At 43.8% G+C, this 16,543-nt stretch overlaps 5 protein-coding genes and 2 non-coding genes across 7 annotated transcripts; 3 read left to right on the forward strand and 4 right to left on the reverse strand.

Annotated features, from left to right (window-relative positions):
* The first annotated feature begins 1,515 nt into the window (after positions 1 to 1,515).
* Positions 1,516 to 3,812, forward strand: GGS22DRAFT_100358 (uncharacterized protein). Its single transcript, XM_047957664.1, has 3 exons — positions 1,516 to 1,657; positions 1,786 to 2,799; positions 2,869 to 3,812. The coding sequence occupies exons 2-3, from the start codon at positions 1,906 to 1,908 to the stop codon at positions 3,298 to 3,300; spliced, it is 1,326 nt and encodes a 441-aa protein (XP_047813880.1). The 5' UTR covers positions 1,516 to 1,657; positions 1,786 to 1,905; the 3' UTR covers positions 3,301 to 3,812.
* Positions 3,813 to 6,105, forward strand: GGS22DRAFT_100340 (MFS general substrate transporter). Its single transcript, XM_047957663.1, has 2 exons — positions 3,813 to 5,192; positions 5,255 to 6,105. Exons 1-2 carry the CDS (start codon positions 4,324 to 4,326, stop codon positions 5,778 to 5,780), a joined length of 1,395 nt encoding a protein of 464 aa, XP_047813881.1. The 5' UTR covers positions 3,813 to 4,323; the 3' UTR covers positions 5,781 to 6,105.
* Positions 6,106 to 6,112: 7 nt separating this feature from the next.
* GGS22DRAFT_176030 (FAD/NAD(P)-binding domain-containing protein) lies at positions 6,113 to 8,029 on the reverse strand. Its single transcript, XM_047963354.1, has 4 exons — positions 7,586 to 8,029; positions 6,962 to 7,525; positions 6,822 to 6,890; positions 6,113 to 6,765 (listed from the first exon to the last, which is right to left on the reverse strand). The coding sequence occupies exons 1-4, from the start codon at positions 7,604 to 7,606 to the stop codon at positions 6,193 to 6,195; spliced, it is 1,227 nt and encodes a 408-aa protein (XP_047813882.1). The 5' UTR covers positions 7,607 to 8,029; the 3' UTR covers positions 6,113 to 6,192.
* A 516-nt stretch (positions 8,030 to 8,545) lies between these two features.
* On the reverse strand, positions 8,546 to 10,046 carry GGS22DRAFT_193639 (glutamyl-tRNA amidotransferase subunit A; the record flags this gene model as incomplete). Its single annotated transcript, XM_047965406.1, has 4 exons — positions 8,546 to 8,719; positions 8,773 to 9,569; positions 9,636 to 9,737; positions 9,797 to 10,046. 4 exons carry the CDS (start codon positions 10,044 to 10,046, stop codon positions 8,546 to 8,548), a joined length of 1,323 nt encoding a protein of 440 aa, XP_047813883.1.
* A 1,350-nt stretch (positions 10,047 to 11,396) lies between these two features.
* On the forward strand, positions 11,397 to 11,489 carry GGS22DRAFT_t138. Its single transcript has one exon. It is a non-coding gene; the product is annotated as a tRNA-Asn (tRNA).
* A 758-nt stretch (positions 11,490 to 12,247) lies between these two features.
* GGS22DRAFT_t139 lies at positions 12,248 to 12,340 on the reverse strand. Its single transcript has one exon. It is a non-coding gene; the product is annotated as a tRNA-Asn (tRNA).
* A 1,332-nt stretch (positions 12,341 to 13,672) lies between these two features.
* GGS22DRAFT_193640 (cytochrome P450) lies at positions 13,673 to 15,363 on the reverse strand (the record flags this gene model as incomplete). Its single annotated transcript, XM_047965407.1, has 3 exons — positions 13,673 to 14,624; positions 14,685 to 15,128; positions 15,185 to 15,363. The coding sequence occupies 3 exons, from the start codon at positions 15,361 to 15,363 to the stop codon at positions 13,673 to 13,675; spliced, it is 1,575 nt and encodes a 524-aa protein (XP_047813884.1).
* Between the last annotated feature and the right edge of the window lie 1,180 nt (positions 15,364 to 16,543).

The following is a 16,543-nucleotide window of genomic DNA, read 5'->3' on the forward strand; positions in this document are numbered from 1 at the left end:
AATTTATAAAAGATTTAAATAAATAAAAAAAATAATTATATTAAATAAAATAAACGGGAAAAAAATTAAATTAAAAAAATAAACGGGAAAAAAAATTAAAATAATGAAGTTTTTAACTTATTATACCGTATTATATAAAAAATAAAAAAAAAAGTTATTATTAAATTTAATAATAAAAAATTATATTAAACGCGTAATAAACCACGTGAATAAACGTAAAGTTATTAAATTATAAAGTTATTTATATAAAAAAATAAATAATAATTATTAAATAAAAAAAAAATTTAAAATAAAATAAAAATATAAAAAAAAAATTTTTATATTAAATTTCGAATTACGTATGAAATATTTTTTTTTTTCGTATTATTTATTATGTTTTATTAATTTTATACGATTAAATAAAGTTTTTAATTTTAATATTATATTATATATTTTATTATACACGTTTAATATATATATAATAATATAATATAAATTATATAATATTATATTATATAATATTTTTATTATACGTAAAATTATATATTTAAAAATATCGAATCGTATTTTATCGTATTATTCGCGAATAATAAAATATTTTAAAATAAAAATATATTTTTTAAAATTAAAGAAATTTTTTTCGGGATTAATAAATAATTTATATATTAAAAATTCGGTTTATATAATATTAAAATATAAATTTTAAATATTTTAAAAATATATAAACCACGTTAAATAATTAAAAATTACTTTTATTATAACGTTTTTAATATAAATATTTTCGTAAAAAACGATATATTTATTTATTTAAATAAATAAATAAATAATATTTTAATAACTTTTTAACGATATATAAATTATATAAATTTTAAAATTTTTTTTTATAATAATTATTAATTAAAAATATTTATATAATTAACCCGTATAATTAAAAAATACTCGAATAAAGTTATTCCGGTTCCGGTGAATAATTTAAAATAATACGTATTTTATAAAGGTTATAAATAATACATGTATTTTAATATAAAGTACGAGTTTTATGCAACCTTAATTATACGTATAATGCAAAACGTTAATTCACGGGTTGCAATGGCACTATGTACCTAAGTATACTTACAGCATCTTCAATCTTAATATACGCCTCTCGCTTAGCTCCACATCATAGATGTGAAGTATCCCCCCTAAACGCAAGGCTAACGCGCCCTTCCGCTTTTTCGACACGTCATGACTTGTTATCAGATCATAACCAATATTCCGTACTTAGTGGGGAGTAAATTTAAAATATGACAAGTCTATTTGAGTATCGTGTCCTACGAATGTTTGTCCGGTCATCGTCACAAAGTACACTTCACAGACGCGGACCGTTGCGCTCCCGTTTTGCATATCGGGATAACCGGGAAGATTTTGCCGCCGACGCACATTAAGATCCTAGAGCCAATCCTCGCGTTTGTAGTTTCACCTTGAAATAGCTCGCTAAAGGTAGGTCTATCGAAGCCTCACTTTTCTAGTATTGTCAAGAATTGAGAATCGTGGTTGGCCAAGCTCCGTTTGCAACCTCATTTAAGGTCGACGGGATCTTACAGGAACGACAAACCGGGGATTATATGAGAATCTCGGTGCAGGTCGATCATCTAGGTACTTACCTGCATCAAACTGATTAGATCTTAGAAGCAAAAAAGTAAGATCCTGCTAGGTCATTCGATGAGATCTTGTTTGCTCTTTCTAGTTCGAGAATGAGATTATGAGGACGATCTCGGACAGGAAGATGAACGAGCACCTACGCTGACTGTAACTGAGAGCCTGCAGGTGCGTTCTAGTTTTTCCATAGCGAAGAGATGCGCGCCTATATATAAGACTATTCGCCGGTAACAATGTCATTCTACTCATACCTAGGTAGGAAAATCGGTTTCTAAATTCTTTATAAAAATGTGTTCTACATACTTCATCTCCAACTCGGCCAAGCTTTGCCTAATGCCCGCCTTCTTTCTCATTCTCAGATACATCACTTCGAATCCTATTATCCTTGTAATATGTCTCTTTGGTAGCCTCATATTCATTACTTTAAGTCTCTCCAATAACTCAAAAGCAACTGCCCTAAATCGTGTAAGAATACATCGAAGTATCGCTAAATTTGACGTTCCGGGAATAAACAGCCTTGTCGACAAGCTCACATCTAGAGCCATACCTAACCGAAGGCTAGTTGAAGCCTTCGGAATAAATAATTCCTTCACTACTGTTGATCGAGGCGTCCATGAAAGATTCATAGTCTCAGCTAAAGCAGTTATACTTAGCATGAACCAACAAAAATGGTCTACCTTCTTTGCCGTGTCGCAAGCAGCCGTTCGTCAGGCATTCGATATTCTTTCAGCATCTCAGCAGTCGTTGCCATTAGCAGCCACCGTCCGATTTACCGTTTTTTCGGCCATTATATACCAGTTCTTCGACGTCAGGCTTGATGATACCAACTTCGCTGATGCCGATGAGGCAACGCGTCTCATCAATAACCTTTGGGAACACTCGAAGAACCTCGAAGCAGCAGGGCCAGAATTGCGCCAGGAGCTTGATCGCCTTCAGAATGCCCTGAGACGTTTGCTTCCGAACCGTTACCCATGCAGTTCAGAGAATCAACCCTTGAACACCATCATCCCCGCCTACGAGACAATGTGGCGGGTGGTTTTGCTCACATATGTCTCTGTCGGGTTTAGAGATGTGGGCCAAGAAATAACTCAGCAGTTCCAAAAGGTCTCTCAGGATGTCCACGAATATTGCGCAACGGAAGGTAACAGAATCCTAAGCGATATGTCAATAAATTTTGCCAAGGCAAGTCAATATATACCTACCTCTTTCACATACGTACCTCCAAAAATTTTGCATGCTGACCCTTAGCAGGAGGGACTAAGATTGTATCCCCCGACAAAGCGAATCCATCGCAATATCCCAGATGGTAGAAATGGTCCGTTTAATGTGAAGGCGGATATCGAGTGGTGCCATAGAGAGAAACAAATTTGGGGGTTGGATGCCGAGCAGTTCCGTCCTTCTCGGTTCCAGGACTGGACCGCAGACATGAAAGATGCGTATATGCCATTCGGCGCCGGTCTGAATCAATGTCCAACGGCGAGAACGTTCTCATATCACGCCATAGTCATTCTAGTGACCGCGCTTGCTAAACGCCTAGGTACTAGAGAATATGGCTCCAGGGTGGTCTTTAACGATTCGAGGTTCGATATGGACCCGACGGAATTATTGCCTTCGGGTAGAATGGATATGGAGGATTGGGTGCTCCAGATGGATGGGACTGAGTGGCTGGGTCGGGCGATGTGAGGGGTAAGGGGGGAGGAAGATTCACCGAGGATGAGCTTTGGGGATGGAAAGGATATTTCACCGGCGCCGATTGCTGAAGATATCCAAAGACATCATAAGGAACTAAGATGTGAACATTAATTCCAATTCGAAGGAGCAAATTGTGCTCAGATGTATTAGTATGATCTTATGTAGGTAGACATTTATCTACCAGGTACTTACATGGACAGCCATGGACACGAAGACTATTTTTGGATTTGATACTTACCGTCATTACACCACCGTTACACTTTAAGACCGGTGAAGGTTTTCATTAGTCTTCGATTCTCCGGTAATCTCCAGATTGGATCCCGTCTGTCGATCTTGGCACTGCGGGATGCCCGAGTTTGCGTCGATCTACTGCAGCCGCAGGCGCTGTCATTGCAGATTTCCGCTGTCTCAGTTCCCTGTAGCAGTCTAGTAGAGGCTTGATCCCAGTAACAAAGGATGATTGCCAGCTATAGCGAGACAAGGATTCTCCAAGATTTTCTAGCACGCCATTAGCAGCTTACTTTGTTTCATCGTGGCTGGAGCTAGCTGAAGCTTTCCCCGGACTTCTCTTCTTAAAGCGAACAAGCTTTCTACTTGCGGACCACCGATTGTCACTAGATAATTATCAGTATAGGCAGCTTACCTAGCTTCTATTATCCATCCCAATAACAACACAATGGTGTATTATTTTTAATTGTTATCGTTGTTACCCTTGGATTCCATTTTCATCTCCCTGTCTCAACCCGATCGCCCGATCTGATAGCTTAGCGAGCGAATCATGGCAGAGGATACGACCGAAAACGGAAAAGCAAGTAATGAGAATGAGCACCACCTAGGTGACGAAGACGCCATCGGGATCGAAGATGTTAGCACGATACCTAAAGGCACAATTGATCCGGTATACGAGGCAAAGGCGAGGGTACTGAATAGAGCGGTAAATTTCCCAAGTTTCTGGAAATTATTCCTCTTTGATCATTAGCCTAACAATGAGGATGGCAGATTCAAGACATTGGTATGGGATGGTACCAATGGCAGCTATTCATAGTCGTAGGGTTTGGTTGGGCATCTGATAATCTTTGGCCGATCATCACGTCTCTCATTTTCACGCCCATCTTAAACGAATTTCATCCGACTCGGGGTCCGCTACTGAGTCTTGCCCAGAACATCGGCTTACTTGCCGGTGCCATGTTCTGGGGATTCGGCTGCGACATCTTCGGTCGGAGATGGGCTTTCAATCTGACTCTTGGTATAACCGCCGTATGGGGTATGATAGCTGCCTCTGCACCTAATTTTGCTGCTATCGGGATATTTGCGGCGTTCTGGTCATTTGGCGTAGGCGGTAATCTCCCGGTTGACTCTGCTATTTTCCTCGAGTTTCTTCCTGGATCTCACCAATACCTCCTCACGATTCTTTCTATCGACTGGGCTGTCGCACAAGTCATAGCCAATTTGATTGGATGGCCATTGTTAGGGTATCGAACCTGTCAGCAAACCGACACGGACTGCACTAGGGCTAAGAACATGGGATGGCGCTATTTCATGATTGCGATGGGAGGACTGACGCTCATCATGTTCGTTCTTCGTTTCTTTTGCTTCACCATCTACGAGTCGCCCAAGTATCTCATGGGCAAAGGATTGGATGAAGAAGCAGTGCGCATAGTCCATGAAGTTGCTCGACGGAATAAAAAGACTTCGGAATTGGCCATCGAAGATTTAAAAGCGTGCGAGCCGGAAGGATATGAGAATCGGGTTACTGCAGGCGACGCTGTGAAACGCAAGTTAGAAGCCATTGATCTCTCCCACATCCGATCTTTATTTGCGACGGGAAAATTGGCGTACAGCACGGGCGCCCTAATGTTGGTCTGGGCTTTCATCGGACTCGGGTAAGTGAAGGCTAACCCCTTTTTCTCTTTTACTATTTCACGATAATTAATCTTTCCCGTAGATATCCCTTATATAACGCTTTCCTACCATATATCCAAAGTACTCGCGGCGTCGACTTTGGAGATGGATCTACTTATATTACGTATCGCAATTCGCTGATCATCGCGGTACTCGGTGTACCCGGCGCCCTTCTTGGTGGTCTTCTCGTCGAACTGCCTCATTTTGGGAGGAGAGGGGCGTTGAGTTTAAGCACGATCCTAACAGGCATCTTTCTCTACTGCTCGACAACTGCGACAAGTTCCTCCAGCTTGTTGGGGTGGAATTGCGCGTACAATTTCACTAGTAATATCATGTACGCCGTCTTGTACGCTTTTACGCCCGAGCTATTCCCTACAAAGGATCGTGGCACTGGGAATGCGCTTACGGCGACGTCGAACCGCATATTCGGTATTATGGCCCCTATTGTAGCAATGTTCGCGAACCTTCAGACGGCGGCGCCGGTTTATACAAGTGGTGCACTGTTCATCGCGGCAGGACTTCTTGTCGGTACTCTACCTTTTGAGTCTAGAGGGAAAGCAAGCCTGTGAATTGCTATTTCTAGGTGCCTATCCCTTCCCCGCAATGATTCTAAACGCCCCTTTATGCCCCCAATTATAGGGGATTTGGGGTCACCTACCCACCTAACTCTGTGTGCATTGTTGTTGGGTCTTGTATAATTACTCCGGGACAAAAAATGATACCCTACTTTCTCTTATTTTGGTTTATAGGTCTGATGGTTGTTATTTGTCATTTAAAATATCTAATGCTCAAAATTGGTTTGTCGGGCGGGAGTTGAGGGTCGAACATCGTGAATCGAATAAACCCAGCAATGGCAATGATTTGAAATTTTATTGGCTTCTATTTAATCTTCTATGCGCAAACATATGAGACTTAACGCATGCTGATGGAATAAAGATACATTTTGACCGTATACTAATCCTATCTCTACCTAGTACTCTATCATGCCGTCTTATAATGCTGAGTAAAATCGTACTTCATATCAAAGAAATTCAGGTACATCCCCTTCTGCTTCTCCAAGTCGTTTTCCGCATCTTTGCATGCCTGCATGACGGGATCGCGCTCCAACAGTGTGTCCGGATCGCTATCGGAGACGCGGCGGAAGTTGCTCTGGGAGACGGGGTCGATGACTGTCTTCCACTTCTCGATTCGCTTCTCGCTGTATATGTCCAAGATCGACTCATCCGCTTTCCCATCCCAAATCCCTGAGAGGCAATCGTATAGACCGCCAATGTCGACGAATCCACCGGTGATTCCCATGCCGCCCCACGGGTTGCAGAGATGCGCCGCGTCGGCCGCTAGTAGGATTCGACCTACGCGAAACTTAGGCGCGCATCGTTGGTGCATTCTGTAGGGTGACATGCTAATCATCTTGTACTCGCCCGGCTTGGGGTGGCCGGGCAGCATCAGCTCGAATTTCCAGGGTTGTCGCTCTTGCATCTGTTCCCAGGTTAAGCCAGGTGATTCGCCATATGTCACTCGGTACAGCCCATCTTTCGTGAGTCTGGCCGCCATCTGCGCGTTTATATGTAAGTTTAGTCTTATTTATAAGTCATTCGGAAAAGACTCACATAGAAATGATCGGGATGTAAGATGAAGTTAGAGTCTTTAAACCCGAACTTGGTGAAATCATAGTAGATCTAAATTTCAGGTTAGCTGCCATTGAACGTATCCAATACGATTTTGAAACATAGGGAGTTCGGGCACATACATTCGTCGCCACGATCTGCCTCTCCCAAGTAAACCCAGGGTACTCGTCGCCAAAGAGAGATTTCCTAACAGCGCTTCCCGCACCATCGCATCCAATAACGTAGTCGCCATAGATTTTCTTATTGCCCTCCGGTGTCTCAACGTCTACCCACGCTTGTTTCTCATCTTGACCAGTGCCGACAACCTTGTGTTTCCAGCTAATCTTGCCGTTGTACTTAGTAAGAAACTCCTCGAGCATCAGCGCATCCAATTCATCCAAAACCAAACAAGCCATGCGCATGTCCTCGCCGTTTAGATCTTCTAGGACTTGCGCATCCATGCCGGTAATCAGGCTGTGGTCCTTGAATCGTCGCCAGCACATCGACGTCGGACTCATACCCCGCCGCCGAATCTCGTCGATGACGCCCGCTCGCCGCAGATCCGGAATCGCGGGGGATCCGTAGATCGCCGCGCGCGGCTGCTTGTCTAGTTCATGTGACGCTTCGAGTATCTCCACCGGGATCCCGTGCTTGGATAGGAGGAGGGCGAGGAGTAGACCCGAAGGACCAGCTCCCACGATAATTACCTGATACCATTCGCGTTAACTAACTCTTGCATGAACTTCGAAAAGGAGGAGTGGTTATACCTTTTCAAATGGATGCGACATGATTCCTGACAAATAACTTGCTTCTACTCGAGGTATCAAGAAAAGGAATTATCGCGCAAGGAAAAGACGCGGGGTGGGATGAGATAAAACGTGGTGGTTCATTTTCGGGTAGCTCATTCTTGGTATCGTCGACATTTACCTAGCTGCTTAACCCTTGTTACATGGTGTGCTATCTGAACCCCGACTTTAGTGCGAGTCCATACACTTGCCGAAGCAGTAGGTCGGGTTAATACGATCGAGCCGACACGCTTCCCCGCAGCCTAGACGCAAGTCCCTGCATGGTTGGAGATGCTGCCCGTGTCTAGGGTAGGTACACAGTTTCATAACTTCGCGGCAGCCCGGTTGAAAGGGTTGGTGGCCGGATTGATTTACGGTGATGTCATTCACCTCTGTGGAAAGTAAAGTGAGACATTGATATGCGGAGTTTCATTCCGTAGGCTGGGCAGGTACCGAACACTTAGGCACCCGATGGTTTTGCCGAATACTTTCTGTTCCAGTACAATGGGTTGATTGTCATACCACTTCTATCCGAACGAAGGAAGCAAAATCGGCTACTATACACAGCTGACAAGTTGCCTTGGATAGAATCGTACTTAGTTTAAAACTCTCGCGAGTTCTTTTTCTGCCGAAACCAGGTTGCCTAGAAGCTAGAAGAAATGTGGCGTCGATGCTTGAAATAGCGTCACTAGTCTAAGGCGGGTAGCCGAAGTGCGTAATTGGAATTTGGGGTATACTTGCTTTTTCGAAAAATTTACCAGCCTACAGCCCCTACTCGGTTTTTCTTAGAGTCTTTTCCCTTTGTTTTTCGCTCTTCCCGTGTAGGTATATGTTAAATTTTAGAATACTGTTCTCCTTTATTGTACGACGCGATTAATTCATTGGGAACATTGGGAACATCGGGAACGTTGAGGGTAAAATTCGTCGATAATAACCCCATGATCATTGGTATACTTGCCGTGTCCATCCGCCTTCAGCTTCAAATATCTCCCCTACAACTTTAGAGACTTCAAGAAGGTGTCTATCATGATATCTCGGTGCAATTAACGATAAGCCCACTGGCAACCCGTTCTCCCCCTTGAAGCCCGGAATGTTCGTGACAGGTGTATGAAGGGCCTAGAGTTATCAATAAGCAACCACTCCCCAACTATTCGGGTATCATAACATACCGTCCAAATGGCATTGAATGCTGGACTTCCGGTGGTTTCCCTACCTACAGGGGCTTCATCTACCACGCTTGGTGTAAGAATGGCAGCGTACTTGCCGGCGATCTCATCAATCTTAGGTCTTAGAGAAGCGATGCCGTCAAATGCCTCGAGCTGAGCGGCCCGCGATATCTGGTACTCATTTTCAACGTGGCCAACTAACACGCCCGCTAGCTTGTCCTTGGAAACGCGGTACTCGGGTAAAAAGGTTGGTCGCCCGTCGCTGCGTAGCACTATGCCATGCCATTCCGGCAACTTTTCAAACTCAGGAGGCAATTCAATCTCTTCAACGTCTGCCCCATGGTCTCTCAACAGTTTTGCCCCAGCATCTAATGCAGCAACGGTACCGGGACCCGCTTGTGGCCATACCATCGTCTTCAGAACAGCGAATTTTGACCCCTTAATAGAGAAGTCATTGTGCGGAGGCACATCATCCTCGAGCTCGAAGACATCGGCAAGCAATTGAAGGTCATCAACACTTCGAGAGAAAAACCCGATCGTGTCGAGGATAAGAGAGTACACCTTCAGACCCTCCCGACTGATAGAGTTCCATGTGGGTTTGAAAGCATAGATACCGTTGAATGAACCTGGGCGAATTGTGCTTCCTCCAGTCTGCGTTCCCAACCCGATAGGTGCCTGAAAGTCTCCCACAGCAGCTGCAGATCCAGAAGATGAGCCACCAGGGGTGCGTGTCGTGTCATGAGGGTTCCTTGTTTTCGGACCAGTTGTAATTGACGCGAATTCCGTCGTAGTTGATTTGCCTATTCCAATTCAGTATACGGATATTATACCTTCTAAGTATTATGGCCCACGAGCGTCTGTCTTACCAAGAATCAATGCGCCGGCATGGCGTAATGTAATGATAGACGCGGCATCGAGCTTTGGGTCATCTCCTTCGTATATTGGAGAATTGTGCTGAGTTGGCATGTCTACGAAAGTCAATATATAACCCCAATGACAATGAATAGTGAGTGACCACGGGAAACACCTTTGGTATACATGATATCCTTGACTGCAACGGCCACTCCATGTAAAGGACCTCGCTCTTCCGGTGGTAAGGAGTCGAGTTGCTTTGCTTGTTGGATGACATATTCAGGGTTTAGATATGCCCAGGCCTGAACGTCGTCGTCCCTCTTTTCAATCCGCTCGAGTAGCGAGCGAGCATATTCTTCGACTGTTAATGAACCATCTTTGAGTTTAGTAAGAGCTTGGGTTGCCGTTAACTGATAAGGGTCCATTTCAGGGGTTAGGTCGATACGACAAGCGAAGTTGAATTATATGGCAATATTCTATCGCCGATAATTCATAATGGTATAAGAGTAATGGATTCCTCTCATGCGGATAGGATATCGTTATAATAATGGCAGGTAGTTCCTTCTCCACCCGGCCGGAATCGGAATGGGAGGAACGGTTAGATCGGAACAACCCCCCACATATGGCCGGATAGGTTCGGGTTGACCCGACGATACCACTTTCCTAAGTGATATGTATTTAATTTTCTTTTGAATACATCCTCTATAGGGTTCAACGGAAGGCCGAAACTAAACTAGTTCACCAAAGAGTGGTTCACGGGGTGCCTAGTATCTTTAACTATCTAGTAGGTAAGCTGTCTAGAAACTAGATGAAATGGGATCTCTTACAGATTCAATGTACCGGTTCCCGGTATCTCTATGGCCAGCACCACAACTTCAAGGATTTAAGACCAATGTCTATGAGGATATCTAGGTATGAGTACTGGGTGGTTAGGTACCTACTAGGTATATACCAAAAAATGGCGTCTTAATTACGCAATTGATTGATTCCTGGTTAACTAATCAATCAATTGAGCCGGAGAGCAACAGCGACGAAGTTGTGTGTTCTTGGCACGAAGAACTGGTTCCCACTCACCTGCGAGATTTGGATATTACATATTCTACTTCTATAAAAAGCACCGCGAAGAGGAAGTTGCGACTGCGTAATATGCATTGACGTTAAGAAAGTTTGCGGCTCATGGAGGCTGAACCTTAACATTGGGTGCGGATTACATAATGAATCTGTGAATCCCCCCTTCATTGAGATATAGTATACCTATAATTCCTAACCATCAATATGCCTTTTATAAAAGAAGCTTTTCATTCTCAAATGAACATTAATATCTTTTGCTTGGATTGTTAAAAGTGAGTTCTTATCTTATAAAAAGATTCAATTGAGCATTTTCTTGAGCTTAAATTGGGTTATGAAGATAACCGTTCAAACCTTGCTCATGTTTCAATGAAACTTCTCCCAACATACTGGAGCTTATGGAGGGCCTCCAAACTCAAACTAAAGAAAGCTAACGCCGTAGGTGTCCTTAGTAGGTCACTTAGTCACTTAGTAGGTCACGGGTATCTAGAAAAGTGACACTCGACTCGGATTTGTCTGACCAAGGGATCTCGGACGTCCGAACGGGGTTACTACGGAAGAAAGCACCTCTTTAGGGCTTGGCTTCTGGCATTATAGGCTACTGTAAGAAGCGTTTTTTCCCAACAATGGGTCCCAAAATAGCAATTGGCTAGAGGGGGTTCCTCCGCCCACGTAGGTGGGAGGCATCGTTCATGGATCAAACACATTCCTCCGTGGCGCAATTGGCTAGCGCGTCTGACTGTTACTGTATCAAAGCAGAGGCGATCAGGAGGTTGACAGTTCAAGCCTGTCCGGGGGAGTAGATCATATATTTTTCGCGTTTTTTGCTATTTTTTTGGTCGAAATCTATGAGGAACAGTGTTAGAAGCCTAAAGTAGCATATAAATACAAATTTGCAACGACGTTTTTCTTTTTTACCCATTCCTTCTTAAGTAATATCATGCTTCTTGCGAACTAAATTAGGTAGGTACTTGAGAAACTTCTAATTAGGCGTAGGTAATATTAAGTTATTAACTTTATAGAAAATCGAATGTCTAGTTTTATCACGAATCTTCTTGCTGCCTACCGCCGCTTAGCTTCTACATAATAGACTTAGCAATGTATGCATAAAGCCTCTATAATCGAAGTCGTAAACGCTTGCCACATGAGATTAACTTAGAAACTCCCACTCACAGCACCAATATCTAGCTACAGATAATTCGTCGGGTTGACAAGTGAAGAGTTAATTGTAGCTGAAAACTGGAAATCTGAAAAGTTACAGGTCTCCGAGCGCCTGGATCAGCTATGTATCATAGCCTAGAGACCAACCACCAGAGCAGTTGCTCAACAACAGCGTACTTGTCGCAGGACTCTTATAATTGTCACAACTTTAATGGCGATGTCAACTAATAAGTAGATTCTGCTATCGCGAGTTACTTAGGGATTGGAATCTGCTGTAATGTAGAGGTATATTATTCGCTCAAAGTGATAAAATAAAGACGCAATTCGAGCTACGGGAAAATTTTTCCAAAAATTCGGGGTAGTTACGGAGCTCCGTAACTACCTGGATGGTGCTTTCCTCCCCCGGACAGGCTTGAACTGTCAACCTCCTGATTGCTATCACAGATGTGAAGTAACAGTCAGACGCGCTAGCCAATTGCGCCACGGAGGAATCGTATTCCTTGGAAATCGAATTGTAGGCTTCGATCGTGGCTTGATTTGCGAGTCATTGAGCCGGCTTATATGCCAGATTCTTGCTAACTCCGCTCTTGAATGGACGGAGATTTCCGATACCAGGTTCAGAGACGAATCGAGTTAGTGGCTTGCTGTGATGGGGGTTTCACAGGTCAGGGATCCAGTTTTGGGATGTCCATTCAAAAGATTAGGCCGAGGTTTGGTTTGGTTCAACTTGATTTGACAAATCCGCGAACTTCTAGACTTAACTAAACTAATATCTACCTAGTACTTTCCAATCTGAGGGTATTGAAGCTTAGGTACTCTCTATGAACTTCAATAGGCCCCTTAACGAGCTATCAGGCAAGTTGAGTTGAGTTGAGTTGAGAATAGGTGGGTACCTACCTATACAGATCTACCGGAAACTACCTAATCAAGCCGAACACCGAAGCAAAGAGAAAACAATATTAATGTCCGACACGTAAAGGGTACACACACAAATGAAAGCAAGAACCTAAAGGGTCTATTCAACGCATATCAAGAGCATGGGTAAGATATATCTAAACGCGAGGTTTCAAGAACTGTCATAGTATAAGATAGTAATTATAGTTACCTAGGTAGATAACGAAGCTAAGAAGAGTCAGACTATTCTCGTCGAAATCAGGGGCTCCGACATTTATCATGTAGCTACCTAAGTTATACATCATCTAATAAATAGTCCTTGGTGAATATTGATGAGATGTTAAGTTTTTGTCAGATACACATTTCCCTCTAAGTATCTTCTTCTTTCGAATACTTTCTTGTCACATGGAATTAGGTTCAGTTTAGGTGGTCTGTGCTAAATGGCTATTCAGTCAAAGTCTGGTTGCAGGAAGAACTTTTCCTAAGAGTTTCTGTTTGTAAGAATAGAGTTAGAAAAGATACATCTCTCTTCATCAATTAAATGGTTCAATCTGACAGTTCTTAAGTAAAGGAATTCTAAGTTTATATAACAGCTTACCTAGGTACTTACCTATCTAGTAAGGTTGGGCTTAGTGCCAATAGAGAAACCTATCTCTGGGGACCTCGTTGCTAGTACCAGTCGCGTCCAAGCTGATTGTACAACACTACGACCATATAAAGTGAATGCCGTCGATCGATACCTACCTAGCCTGCAGGAAATGATACTCATTAATCGCACGCCTCCCGGGTGTGTATGCCTGCTAGGTAGATCTACCCAAAAAGTCGGAGGCCGGCGGAAGTAGACCAGCTGCATATATGTTTCAGCTTTCATCGATATTTGCTACCTGTCATTATGTAGTTCCGGTAACAATTTGGTAGCTCCTGTCACTTAAATACTACTCTTGTCGGGAATGCTATCTTCAGCTACAATACCCATGGCCTTATCTGACCCTGTAAATTTAACATGCCACTTCCTTGCCGGGTCTCTAGGTCGAAGCTCGACGTTGATATCCTCATCCGGGACGGGAAAGCCCGCTTGGACCGGCGAATTTTCCCACGTGGGTTCATCCCACCTACCAGTAACAGGCGTGACGTCAAATTGAAGTACTAGTAGTGTTGCAAGTGCCATTATCTCAGTGCTTGCAAAATGACGACCGGGACAAAGTACGTGACCGCCACCGAATGCGCGGAATGCTACTCTGTTCGGTTTCTTGTGTCCGGGGGCTAGTTTACGCACAAAACGTAAATGATCGAACTCCCTAGCATCTTCACCCCACGCAGCGGTATCCGTATGCTGCACCGGTGCCGGAATCATGAGCATGCTGCCTTTCTTAAGAAGAATGCGTCCATCTAAGAGGACATCCTCAAGAAGCACACGTGGGCCTGGGTTCACGGCACGGTGACGTAGTGTTTCTTGAAAGGTGCTTAGAAGTATAGGGCAGGATTCACGAATGCCAGCCAAGTCAACTGTGTTAATGATTCCATTTTCTTCATCTTCCTCCTCATGTACTAGGGCAGAAACCTCTCGGCGGATATCAGTTAATACTTGCTCGTCTGAAAAGATGTGGTAGAGGACCCATAGAGCACAAGGGGTCGTATTTCCCAGCACTGCAAAGGTGTTCCCAAGCTCCCCTCGTGCCACGTCTTCAAGACTAAGGCCAAAAAGTTGTTGATGATGTTCAAGGCGTTTGCGCACCAGGCCAGAGGCCTTTTCATGTCCGCCCTTGCGCATGTAATTAAGCATGGCATCGGCCACAAGCTCACGTGCCTGAACAAGTTTGGGAAAAAGTAATGAGGCGAAAGGAAAGACCGAGAGAGTCAAGAAGCCTGCCTCAAATGTCCTATAGGGATAGTTAGCGATTTAGTAGAACTAAGAGGAATATCAAAACAGTCGCTCTTACTTCCAGGCTTCGGCAATGGCCGGATCCCGATATGGGTTCTGTGGCCCCCAGACTGCCTCTGTCGTGGATTCAACCATGATTCGACGTGACCACTGCCACAGACCTACTTGCACGGTTCCTTGTGCTCGCAAGTTTTCCATGTCAGTTGAAAAGACCTCGATCGACCTCCTATTTATTGCATCGAGGTCTGCTCCAGGTCCCATCACAGGCGTGATATACTTGGGCCAGCTAGCACTGAAGCCATTTTCACTTGTTAGGTCCTGATGCATCGTCTTGATAGCCTCCTTGCTCATCCCGACTAGATTTCCTGCATCGGCTGCGATCGCGGCAAAGCTAATAGTACGCCATTGTTTCTGTAGTTCGGGGATAAGTCCGGTGGCGTTCACGATGTACATCCGTGAAAAGGGCATGCGAAGGGTGTATATTGGAAGCTTGTACGTGTCCCTGTTCAAAATCTTAGTTACACAATGGGACTAGCTGCTCAAGCATAATCGACAAACCTCAATCGAAGATAGAAGTGTGACTTCTCTCTAAACATTCCAATCAGGGGGCCAAAAAAGGGAATTTCTGTCTCGATAGCTGGTGGTTCCCTGGCATCCTGGGTTAGGTACAGGAGAAAGCGAAGAAACAGGTAAGTAGCTGCTATACCACCGAGGGCGATAGTTACCGCGGGCGCCATAATGAAGATCTGGCGATGGAATAATAGAGGAGGGAAAGGGAAGAAGCGAGAGTGAACTCAGGAGTGAGCTCCCAAAGAGTAGTAGCCTCGCAGGATTGATAAGGGGTATTAAGTAGAGTTGGAAAGAATCTCAAATCACTTGAAAACAAGCTGCGCCAACCAGAGCTTTGGTATTTGCTATGTTGGGACCAAAATATCAATTCCCAGGATGACCGCACTAATGTAGTTTGCTGTTACCTTTGTTCAAATGTTACCTTTCTAGTCTCCCTTTCAACCAGCGAATCATGTATAGTGCAATGCCTCCCTGGCATTAATCATCATGGATTCCGACTTGAGTCGCGTTATTTTACCAACACAACGGCTTTCCATATACCAGCATAGCCTGCTATTCCAAGGCTGACTGGCATCTAGGTATGTTTGAAGGCACTGCCATGATTCTTGTTCGCGCTATGTAATATTGCATTCACCATCAGTGCCTATAGTTCTTTTTTTTATATTCCTCGCTGTGAAATTGGTTTCTCCTACCATGGTCATACCAACTTATTACTTCAAGTAAGGCTATCGGCACTAGGTTCGGGCTGTTCGAATATTCGGGCTTCTCGTAGACAATCACTTTCCTCGCATCAGGATGAATTGGAGCTGATGGCTAGTTGGAAGGTGAGGATCGGCCTAGGTTTACGGATAGCTCGCAGTTTAAAGGGCGTGTCCAAGCTGGCCATCTCCTTCCTACCAAGGAGTCGTTTCGAACGATTCGAAGCTTTCCAATTCGATTAAAGGCGTCTGGCCCTCGAGTAAAACCGGCCTGGAGGTGATGGGTTAGTTTTCCAACATATCCCAAGTCCATCGGGGTTTTCATTCTAGCGGTGCTTCTATTCGAGGACACTCGTTGAATACCGACATCGGCAACTAATGGAAAATGAGAAAGATTGGGAAAACAAAACCTAACCACGGCTTAGGAACTTTACTGTACAGAATAGACCTAAGCTATCTATGCTTTAGGTAGCTACGTAAGCAATAGTTGGCATGACTGATTCGATTCTATCGTGACGAAGTTTATGTACAGTACTAGACCTGACCGGGATTGACCGGATAAAGCTGCGGTTAAATGTGAAAATTTGCGACGGCGTTGAGGCTCATATCCTACTAATTTATTGCACGAGCAGGCACGATTTACTTGAGT

Source organism: Annulohypoxylon maeteangense (assembly GCF_022496945.1).
Source record: "Annulohypoxylon maeteangense strain CBS 123835 unplaced genomic scaffold GGS22scaffold_32, whole genome shotgun sequence".
Taxonomy (NCBI): domain Eukaryota; kingdom Fungi; phylum Ascomycota; class Sordariomycetes; order Xylariales; family Hypoxylaceae; genus Annulohypoxylon; species Annulohypoxylon maeteangense.

Coding starts and splice junctions, on each gene's coding strand:
- GGS22DRAFT_100358 (XM_047957664.1), top strand. CDS start 1,906: ATGTGTTCTACATACTTCATCTCCAACTCGGCCAAGCTTTGCCTAATG. Junction 2,800..2,868: donor TGTCAATAAATTTTGCCAAG/GCAAGTCAATAT, acceptor GACCCTTAGCAG/GAGGGACTAAGATTGTATCC.
- GGS22DRAFT_100340 (XM_047957663.1), top strand. CDS start 4,324: ATGGGATGGTACCAATGGCAGCTATTCATAGTCGTAGGGTTTGGTTGG. Junction 5,193..5,254: donor TGGGCTTTCATCGGACTCGG/GTAAGTGAAGGC, acceptor TCTTTCCCGTAG/ATATCCCTTATATAACGCTT.
- GGS22DRAFT_176030 (XM_047963354.1), bottom strand. CDS start 7,606: ATGTCGCATCCATTTGAAAAG. Junction 6,891..6,961: donor GGCAGATCGTGGCGACGAAT/GTATGTGCCCGA, acceptor CCTGAAATTTAG/ATCTACTATGATTTCACCAA. Junction 6,766..6,821: donor TACATCCCGATCATTTCTAT/GTGAGTCTTTTC, acceptor ATAAACGCGCAG/ATGGCGGCCAGACTCACGAA.